This window comes from Sorex fumeus, unplaced genomic scaffold (assembly GCF_029834395.1).
Source record: "Sorex fumeus unplaced genomic scaffold, SorFum_2.1 ptg000122l, whole genome shotgun sequence".
NCBI lineage: Eukaryota > Metazoa > Chordata > Mammalia > Eulipotyphla > Soricidae > Sorex > Sorex fumeus.
In genome coordinates, this window is record NW_026606179.1 from 22152318 (window position 1) to 22162971 (window position 10654).

Genomic DNA, 10654 nt, shown 5'->3' on the forward strand with positions numbered 1-10654 from the left:
GCACCTGGGCTAAGCCGGGCACGGGGAGGCGCGAGCTCTTATCAGGACGCTGTCAATATTGAGGTACGCCTAATCTCGCGTGAGTAAACAGGGGGGCTGCAGGCAGTGGTTCCTGTTGGCAAAGCGGGGCCAGGCCCACAGCTGTGCGGAGCTGGGCGGGGGCTGAGTGAGATCTGACAGATGGGAGTCGGGGAGAGCCCCAGGCCCTCCCAAGGAACACTGCCCGGGCCTTCCTTCCTTGGAGGGCACTGTAGATCGGCCTCGGCTCCTTCCTCCACTGGACACGTGACCCTTTCCATCCCCCGCACCCCCCCAACTCTGCCTTCAAGGAAAACCCATTACAGGGAGGGGCGCCGAGGCAGGGGTGGCCGCGCCCTTAAAGGCAGGCTCAGCCTCACAGCTGCACCTCTGCAAAAGAAGGGGCTCTGTGCAGGGGGCCGGCAGAAACTCTGCAGCAGCAGCAGGATGGAGGAGAGCCTCGTGCTTCAAATCCGACACGACACCGGTGCCAAGCAGAGATGGCAGCTCAGGCGTGGCGTGGGCCAGAGGGAGGAGGGGCAGGGGAGGACCATCCCCTGGTGTGTGAAGGGCTGAAGGAGGGAGTCCCCCCATCATGTTCCAGAAGACCCCATTCCCTTGAGGGGGTGGAGTAAGGTGGGAGGGGGGAGGGAGGACAGCCGGCCAGTGACCCTGCGTGTCCTGTCCCCTCAGTGGTTCCTATTCCTGCCTGCCTGCCTGCTGTGCCTCTCTGTAGCCACCGGAGTGGGGGGCTCAGGTGAGTCCCGGGGCAGCTCACCTCTGAGGGCGAGGGTGAGCGCATCAGAGATGATTGGAAGCCACAGTACCCCGAGGTGACCCAGGCCCGGGGTGACCCTAGCCATGGAGCTGGGGGTTCAAGCTGTGTGTCCCCGAGGGGCTGAGAGCTCAGCAGGGAAGGACTGGGAGCGGGGTTGGGGTGGGAACCACACCTCACAGCATTGCTGACTCTGGGACCTGGATTCAGATCCATGGGGCCTCCTTGGTGCCATCCTCAAGGAGCCTCAGGGATGGAGTCATCATCAGACATTGTGGGGGGGGCATGGGTCAGTGGGGCCTGTCTGGAAAGGATCGCAGAGCCAGAGGGAACGGAGCAAATGCAGGGCTGGGCGTGGTGGGCCCGGGGGTGTCTTGGCACCCCCTAGAGAGAATGATTCTGTTTCCATAGCAGCAGTCCCGAAGATGGTCCACACCACCACCAAAAGTTGCACCTCATTCCTCTCCTCCCTGCCTCGGAGCTGCAGTGAAATCAGAGAGGAACACCCCAGCGCACAGGGTCAGTACGAACCCCACTATTATAGGCCAGGAGACCCCATGGACATTGGCGCGAGCTGCATCTCGTCTGCTCAGGCTCACCTGAACCCAGGGCATTCAATTCATGAGGGAATAAAATTTGGGGACCCCCGTGACAGCAGACGTCCCCTCTGCACAGTGTCCCCAGGGCACTCAGGTGGGGCACTGGGCCCAGGAGACACCAGGGGTCTTTTAGGATATTAGCCCTGCAGGGTATTTGCAGAGGGGAGTGGGAATAGGGCAGGGGACGGCTCCATACCCACACTCAGACGTGACCCAGGGGAGCGCCTCAGCGGGACGAGGTACCACTAGCTATGCTGGACTCTCCTGGTCTGTCGGGTGACAAGAGCTCTCAGCCAGGGTCTCTGGGGTGTCCCCTTGCAGATGGGCTGTACCTGCTCCGCACGGAGAAGGGGCTCATCTACCAGACCTTCTGTGACATGACCACGAATGGGGGAGGCTGGACGCTGGTGGCCAGTGTGCACGAGAACTACCTGGCGGGAAAGTGCACAGCGGGGGACCGCTGGTCCAGCCAGCAGGGCAACCGGGCCGACTACCCCGAGGGGGACGACAACTGGGCCAATTACAACACCTTCGGGTCCGCAGAGGCGGCCACCAGTGATGACTACAAGGTGGGCACTTGCAGCGGGAACAGTGGGCGGACTGAGTTCCGGGCACGCGGGGTGGGGCATGAACAGCATGAGCCCTCTCTCTCTCTCTCCTGAGTCACCGGGTCCTGGGTCAGGTGGGGTCCCGCTTTGAGGGACTGGGGTGCCATTACCGCTCCCATCCACCCCCTGCATGTGGCCCCCGGCTTCACCAAGGCTGTGTGGGGAGCAGACGTGAGCTCACATGATGCCACGGGCTGTGTGTGCGCAGAACCCCGGCTACTATGACATCCAGGCCCTGGACCTGGGCATCTGGCATGTGCCCAACAAGACGCCCCTGGACTCCTGGAGGAACAGTTCCCTGTTGAGGTACCACACCTTCTCGGGCTTCTTCCAGAGACTCGGACACAATCTCTTTGGCCTCTACCAGGTACCCGGGGTGATGGGGCACTTGGGGGGTGTGCGTGGGTCTGTCTCCCCCGAGTCGCTGTGACCTCTCTGCCTGGTCCCTCGGGAGCTGAGCCAAGCAGGGGAGAGCCTCAGGGAGACCAAGAGCGGGTATGGAGGGAGAAGACCCAGGGACTGCACTCGGAGAGACGCCACACACATGCAGAGGGACCCCTCAGGACTCCCTTCTCCGTGGGTCTCCTGAGAGAGCCCGTCCACCTGCTGTGGTGGCTGCACTCTCACCTGGCCGGCCACGGGTCTTGCAGAGGTACCCGGTGAAATACAGCATCGGGAAGTGTTGGACAGACAACGGCCCAGCCATTCCTGTGGACTATGACTATGGAGATGCCAAAAAAACCGCCTCTTACTACTCCCCGCAGGGCCAGAGTGAGTAGAAAGCCATCCCATCCCCTCCCTCCCCCAATTCCCACCCTCTCTAACCCCCACCCACCACCGCCAGCCAGGGGAACAGAGCCTGCTTGTCTAGGGATCTGCTCTGCCCTCTGTCCCTTTTGCCATCATGAGAATTTAATGGAATTAGATTTATCATGATTTTCATAGCAGAAGGGAATCAAGTGGTCTCCTGATATTTTTTTCTGGGTGGGAGGAGATGGGTTGGGGCCACACTGGTGGTCTCAATCCTGGTGGGCTCAGGGAACACTCTAGGGGGCTCGAGATAAATGTGGGTCAGCTCCTTGCAAGGAGCTGCTACTGCTGTTCTCTCTCCATTCCCAGAATTCAGGCTTTTCCCAGCACCTGGCATTGATCTATAATAGCTACAAAGGTGCAGATGCAGGCTTAGGCCCAGGAAAGAATGAGCAACATAGTAAGAAAACTTCATTTTTATGAAGAACGGTCATTAAGAAAAGGGGATAATTTTTATCTGAATACAAGAGTGACGTGAATTCTTTGTTGGAAAGAGCTTTCAGGAGCTGGAGCGATAGTACAGCAGGGAGAGTGTATGCCTTGCACACAGCCAAACCTGGGTTCAATATCTGGCATCCCTTATGGTCCCCCAAGCATTGCCAGGAGTGATTCCTGAGTGCAGAGCCAGAAGTCAGTCCTGAGCACTGCTGGGTATGGGCCCCCAAACAAACAAAATTTTAAAATAATAAATAAAATAGTTTTTAAAAAGAACAAGAGGGGTCGGAGCGATAGCATTGTGGATAGGGCATTTGCCTTGCACGTGGCTGACCTGAGTTCAATCCCCGGCATCCCATATGGTCTTCTGAGCACCGCCAGGAGTAATTCCTGAGTGCAGAGCCAGGAGAAACCCCTGAGCATCACTTTGTGTGACCCAAAAAGCAAAAATATAAAATAAAATAAAAAGAAGAGAGCTTTCAGTGTGGATTTGGGAGATGCCAAGAAAGCAAGTGAAGGAGAGGAGATGGTACCCCAGTGCTGGGCCGTGGCGCTCACGCAGAGGCCAAAACTGACCTTTCCCCTGCCTGCTGGGCCCTTGCTCATCTTCTTAGAGAACGTCCCATGGGGCCTGAGTTTCTTGTAGCCTACAGCTGACCAGCGTCCCCGTGAGCCCAGCTGTTCCCTTTTCCAGGTGGAGAGAGGTGTCTCTAGGCCAAGCTCCTGGTAGGGGGCCCCCTCCCCACAGAAGGAGTGGCTCCCCTGCCAGCTGCCGGATTGGGTTTCGACCACACTCCTGGTTAGGGTATCCAATGGTCAAAGGAAGCTCAATGGACTTTTTTTTTTCTTTTTGGGTCACACCTGGCTGTGCTCAGGGCTTACTCCTGGCTCTGCACTCAGGAATCACTCCTGGCGGTGCTCAGGGGACCATATGGGATGCTGGGAATCGAACCCGGGATGACCGCATGCAAGGCAAACACTCTACCCACTGTGCTATCTCTCCAGCCCCTCGATGGACTTTTAAACTAACCTTTACATTTTCCTTCTTTGTTGTTTAGTTTGGGAGGCCACACCCGGCAATGCTCAGGGGTTCCTCCTGACTCTGCACTTGAGGATCACTCCTGGAAGTGGTCAGGGGATCAGAGGGGGTGCTGGGGACTGAACCCAGGGTGGCCACATGCTAAGGAAAGCACCCTCCCGCTATTTGAGGTCTCCAGTCCTGAACTTTAAACGTTTTGTTGTTTTGGTTTGGTTTTTTGCTTTTTGGGTCACATACGGCAATGCTCAGGGGTTACTCCTGGCTCATGCATTCAGGAATTACTCCTGATGGCGCTCAGGGGACCATATGGGATGCTAGGAATCGAACCCGGGTCAGCCGCATGCAAGGTAAATGCCCTACCCACTGTGCTATCACTCCAGTCCCCTGAGCTTCAAACGTTTAAACTTTCCCTGAAACTTTCAAACTTACCTGCCTCTGCTCTTCTTTTCCAGAGGAGTTTGAGGCCGGGTTCATCCAGTTCCGGGTGTTCAATAAAGAGAAAGCAGCCAACGCTCTGTGTGCAGGGATGAGAGTCACAGGATGCAACACAGAATACGTGAGTTGGGAGGGAAACGGTCTGTGCTGGCATGATGCATGTGTGATGTGTGCATGCATATATGTGTGTTGCATATGTGTTCGTGTGTGTGTGAGGGGTGAGGGGGGGTTCCCAACCACTTCCTCCATGGCTCCTGGGTCTCCCACTATTCCAGAGTGAGTCCTTCACACACCTTCATGCGTGACTCCCTAACTACACACAAAACAGGGCTCACACTTGCAGTGGTGGGAGATGCTCTGTGGTGGTCATCTGGGCACTCAGACAGGGACAAGCATGGCTAGTGCATCAGAGAACATCACAGGAAGGAGTAGTGACAGTGTCTTGGGACAAATAAGTCATTTATCTGTGTAGACCTGAGCTCCACCAGGAGCTACCAGCTCTACTAAAGAAACAAATGGGATTTCTGAGAATGTGACAGTTGTGTCTAGTGTCAAGAAACATATAAGTGAGCCCGGAGAGATGGGTAAGGTGCTTGCCTTGCACACAGTCAACCCCAGGTTCAATCTCCCACAACCCATGTGGTCTCCCCAGTACTGCCAGGAGTGATTCCTGAGTGCAGAGCCTGGAGTAACCCCTGAGCAACACCAGGTGTGGCCCAGAAACAAAAATATAATTATAATAATTGTTTAAAAAGGAGAGCCAGAGCAATAGCACAGTGGGTAGGGCATTTGCCTTGCACATGGACAACCTGGGTTCAATCCCCCACATCCCATATGGTCACCCAAGAACCACCAGGAGTGATTCCTGGGTAAACAGCCGGCAGTAACTCTTGACCATTGCCCAGTGTGAGCCAAAAGGCAAAAAAAAAAAAAAGGCATAAGTATCCAACAAGGACCTGGAGAGAATAGATCATTTGTAGGATGAGAATCAACATGTTCAAAATATCAGTGCTGGAGGGGATGTGGTCTGTGGAGGATCAGGAAGCTTTGAGTTGAAGAATGAGCTACTTGCTGGTAGAAGCCAGAGCAGTGATTTGAAAACCTAGGACATGGCATTCTGGAGAAGGTTCAGTGGGCAAAGCTGGGTCAGGGCCATGTCAGCGATGGTCAGGGACTTGTGGATCACGGTGCTGGGGAATTATGGATCTGGGTGAGAGAGGACCAAATTAAGGGCATGGAGTTAATGGGGCAGGGGCAGGCTGGTGATAGATGAGGGTTATGGTCATGGACTGGGGTCCTGTTAGCCACGGCACAGGGGAAAACTGCCAAAGGGTGGGGACATGTTGGTGAGGAATGAGGAATATGTTGGTGATTGTCAAGAAATGTTGGAATTGAAGCCATAGCACAGCGGGTAGGGCACTTCCCTTGCACACAGTCAACCCAGGTTCCATCCCCGACATCCCATGTGGTCCCCCAAGCACTACTAAGACCGATTCCTGAGTGCAGAGTCAGGAGTAACCCCTGAGCACCACCAGGTGTGAAACACTTTCCCCTCCCCCCAAAAAAAAAGAAATGTTGGTGATGAATCAAGGGTATGTGCTGGGGATGAGTCAGGTCACACTGGTGATAAGGGATATAGCCATGGATCAAGTTCACATGAGAGCAACACTCTGGACACTGTGACATGGGCAGTGGTGGTGATGGGCACTAAAATGCAATTCAATCGTTCTGGAAGACTGACTGCTATCCAAATAAGACAAGGTGAGGCTCAAGAGATAGTACAGCAGGGAGGGCACTTGCCTTGCATGCAGTGAATCAGATTCTATCTCTAGCACACCAAGGGTGATCCCTGAGTGCAGAGCCAGGAGGAACCCCTGATCATCACCAGGTCTTACCACACACACACACAGAGTGACAATTTGACAAAAAGAGGAGCAGGGTTGGGGTCAGAGGGAACAGGATTCCTTTGCTTTTGCTCAGGCGGGGCGCTAGACACCTGTGAGCTCACAGGACCCCCTAGGGACATGGGATGAGGGTGCCAGCAGGACTCCAGGGCAGAGATGGAGGGGCCAAGACCACAGGAGGAGGCTGAGAGCAGCTAAAGTCAAGGAGCCTCAACAGGAGCAATGCAGACTGAACCCTGCGCAGGTGCGTTTAGGGGCTGGCACAGGCAGAGAGGCAGGAGAGGGCTATGAGGGGGCTGGGAAGGAGGCAGGCAGGAAACCTGGAGGAGAGCTTCACTTCAGAGGGCTTCAGGGGGAAGGTCCAGCCCAGGAGGCGGGGAGCAGGGTCAAGAATGTGCACTGGTGAAGGGATGGGTGTTCGATCATTGTGTGAGTGTAACCCAAACATGAAAGCTTGCAACTACCTCATGGTGATTTAATAAAATTTTTAAAAAGAATGTGGCCAAGGGACTGGAGCAATAGCACTGCAGGTAGGGCATTTGCTTTGCACGTGGCCCCAGGTTCAATCCCCAGCATCCCATATGGTCCCTCGAGCACCACCAGGAGTAATTCCTGAGTGCAGAGCCAGGAATAACCCCTGAGCATCGCTGGGTGTGACCCAAAAAAGAAAAAAAAATGTGGCAGGCAACTGGGTCAACCCTTTTGGAAAACAGTATGGACGATTCTCAATAAATTAGAATTTGATCTCCCATTTGACCCAGCAGTACCACTCCTGGGAATATATCGCAGAGAGGCATAAAAGTATAGTCGAAGTGACATCTGCACTTGTTTGTTCATTGCAGCACTCTTTACAATAGCCAGAAACTGGAAGAAACCTGAGTGCCCGAGAACAGATGACTGGTTAAAGAAACTTTGGTACATTTACACAATGGAGTACTATGTAGCTGTTAGAAAAGATGAAGTCATGAAATTCACATACAAGTGGTACTACATGGAAAGTATCATGTTAAGCGAAATGAGTCAGAATGAGTGGGATAGACACAGAAATATTGCATTCATCTGGGGAACATAAAGCAACAAAATGGGAGATTAACACCCAGGAGTGGTCGAGATTAGTACCAGGAATTTTGCTCCATGACTTGGAGGCCAGCCACACGTTCTAGTGGAAAAGGAAGCTCAGATAGAGAAGAGAACACCAAATAAAGGGTGTTGGGAGGATCCTCCCAGGGTGGGAGAAGCATGCTGAAAGTACATTATAGACCAAACATGATTGTCACTCAATGCCTCTCTTGCAAACCACAGGACCCAAAAGGAGAGAGAACAAAAGGGAATGCCCTGCCACAGAGGCAGGGTGGGATGGGGGGGGATGGGGGGTGGGAGGGATGCTGGGACCCGTGGTGGTGGAGGATGGGTGCTGGTGGAGAGATGGGTACCTGATCATTGTATAACTGAAACCCAAGCACAAAAATTTGTAAGTCTACAACTGTACCTCATGGTGTTTCACTAATAATAATTTTTTAAAAAAAAGTGGCCGGGAGGTGTGCGCAGGCGCGAGGTGGCACATCCCTCACTGATTGGGTCCTTTTGCTTCCAGCACTGCATTGGGGGAGGTGGTTACTTTCCGGAGGGGGTCAGACAATGCGGGGACTTCTCTGCTTTTGACTGGAATGGATACGGGACCCACTACTGGTACAGCAGCAGCCGGGAAATCACGGAGGCGGCCGTGCTTCTGTTCTACCGCTGAGAGCTCAGAGTTGGAGACCCAGAGCCTGAGCCACATCCCAGTGACAGAAGGACAAAGGTTACCCGTGAGCACAAAAGAATAAACTGCACTGTGGCGAGTGTGATGGCACCACGGGTAGGGTGCTTGTCTTGCACACTGCCAACCCAGGTTCAAACTTTGCTCAGTTTGAACCACCTCTGGTCCCCTCGTCAAGAGTGATCCCCAAGCACTGCCGGGTGTGGCCCCAAAGCAAAGCAAAACAAAAAAATAAACTGCATCCATTCACGACTCTGGGTTTCTCAGACTTCTTCCATTGAGCTGAACCCTTAAGAGTAATGTAGCTAAATGATACCATTCTGATGGATTTTTATCGCCAGCATCCTAGTTGGAAATCACATCTCTGGGACTCCAGAACACTCTCCTCTGGGCACTCCATGTTAGAGTGAAGGGTGGGAGGAAAGATTCCTTTCTTGTTCACCCCTCCTGCCGTGACATCAGAGGCTACTCAAGCTACCAACTTACAGGCTGGTAGCTCTGTTCTGTGGAAACAGAGGGCCAGAGTGACAGTATTGTGGGCAGAGCATTTGCTTTGCATGTGACTGACCCGGGCTCCATCCCCGGCACCGTATATAGTCCCCTGAGTCCTACCAGGAGTGATCTCTGAGCACAGAGCCGGGAACAAGTCCTGAGCACCTCAAAAACCAAAGAAATAGAGGCCCAGCCACTGTTGCCAGCGTCATTCCCACTCGGAGCTGCAGGAGAGTCTCCCTGCGTGGATTCTGGTGCCAGTCCTGCTGTGGGTCTGTTTCTCCCAAGGACAGTCGCTGGCTGCAGACTTGAGTGGGCGGGGCTGGGCAACTGCTCCTGCAGCCACACCCCAGCATTGGCTCCTCCGTCCAATTCCCCTCAGGGTGGAGGAGCACGTCAGGCTGCATGCAGGCTGTCCTCTCCTCTCCATGGAGGGGGGACAGGAGAGCCCACCCCCCTCGGGACCGGTCCTCAACGGGACAGGAGGGCAGATGAGGGGAGGGGGCTGGACCTGAGAGGCAAATGGGGAGGCGGGAGTGGAGGGGGCACCAGGAGACACAATAATGGGTCCTAGAAGGTGTGACCCACTGGGGGGGGCGTGCCCCAAGGTGGTACCTGCACAGGGTGATGGTCAAAGTGGGGGGTGGGGGGAGGGAGGAAGTGGTTGGGGAAGAAGAGAAGACGGGAGAGATGGAGGAGGAGGAGGAGCTGGAGAAGGAGGGGTAGGAGCACAGTCCCCCATCCCCACCCGGGCCTTGTGAGGGGCTGGGAGGAGACCATGGAGGGACTTGAGAAACCCGAGGTTCCCCTGCACTGCCCTCTCCCCTCTCGTGTCTCTCCAGCTCCGGCGTCTTCTGTGGGGGAGAACGAGACACTGGGTACTCCCGAGGTGAGATCGTTCAGGCCCAGGGCACATAGAGCACCCAAAAATAAGGCAGGGGATCCCGAGTGAGTGGGGTCATGTTTGAGTCAAAGCCTGAGGAGCAGCTGGTCTCTTCTTTTTTGCTTTTTGGGTCACACCCAGAGATGCACAGGAGTTATTCCTGGCTCTTTCACTCAGGAATTACTCCTGACGGTGCTCGGGGGACCATATGAGATGCTGGGAATCGAACCCAGGTAGGCCGCATGCAAGGCAAACGCCCTACCCGCTGTGCTATCGCTCCAGCCCTGCATCTGGTCACTTCTCACCCCCTGAATATCACTGTCAGATGGACAGGTGACCCCACTTCCGTGAGGGAACTTCCCAGTAAAGAGCCGAAAAGTCCCCAGGGGGTAGAAAAGCTTCTCTGCTTCCCCCTGCAAAAAGGATGTTGCTACATGAAAGCCTCCCCTGAAACTCACTGCCTGGTGTAGCAGGTGAGGGCTCACTTCTCTGCAAAACAGTGCTGCTCCCTGGAGGAAGTTTAATTTTTTTCTTTTGGGGTCACACCCAGTGATGCTCAGGGGTTACTCCTGGCTCTGCATTCGGGAATTATTCCTGGCAGTGCTCGGTGTTTGGAGGACTATATGGGATGCCAGAGATTGAATGTGGGTCAACTGTGTGCAAGGCAAATGCCCTACCCACTGTGCTATTGCTCCGGCCCCAATGAATGCAGGAAGTTTAAAGGGGATCCCGGGTCCCTGGACTGCTGTCAGGTCACTGCTGTGTGGGGAGAGGCAGGCTGGGTGGCCTGCTGCTCACCCAGAGCCTCACATTTGCACCACCCAGTGCCAGAGAGCTTTGTGGAAGACACCTCCAGCCCATGTCCCCCACAGTTGCCAGGGCCTAGGTCTGTGGCTC

The 10654-nt window shown here is 54.7% G+C and overlaps 1 protein-coding gene across 1 annotated transcript; it reads left to right on the plus strand.

Annotated features, from left to right (window-relative positions):
- The first annotated feature begins 1218 nt into the window (after positions 1-1218).
- Positions 1219-8367, plus strand: LOC130043666 (intelectin-1a-like). Its single transcript, XM_056136098.1, has 6 exons — positions 1219-1312; positions 1714-1961; positions 2209-2367; positions 2651-2771; positions 4737-4840; positions 8218-8367. Exons 1-6 carry the CDS (start codon positions 1219-1221, stop codon positions 8365-8367), a joined length of 876 nt encoding a protein of 291 aa, XP_055992073.1.
- The last annotated feature ends 2287 nt before the right edge of the window (positions 8368-10654 follow it).

Coding starts and splice junctions, on each gene's coding strand:
- LOC130043666 (XM_056136098.1), top strand. CDS start 1,219: ATGGTCCACACCACCACCAAAAGTTGCACCTCATTCCTCTCCTCCCTG. Junction 2,368..2,650: donor ATCTCTTTGGCCTCTACCAG/GTACCCGGGGTG, acceptor CGGGTCTTGCAG/AGGTACCCGGTGAAATACAG. Junction 4,841..8,217: donor CAGGATGCAACACAGAATAC/GTGAGTTGGGAG, acceptor TTTTGCTTCCAG/CACTGCATTGGGGGAGGTGG.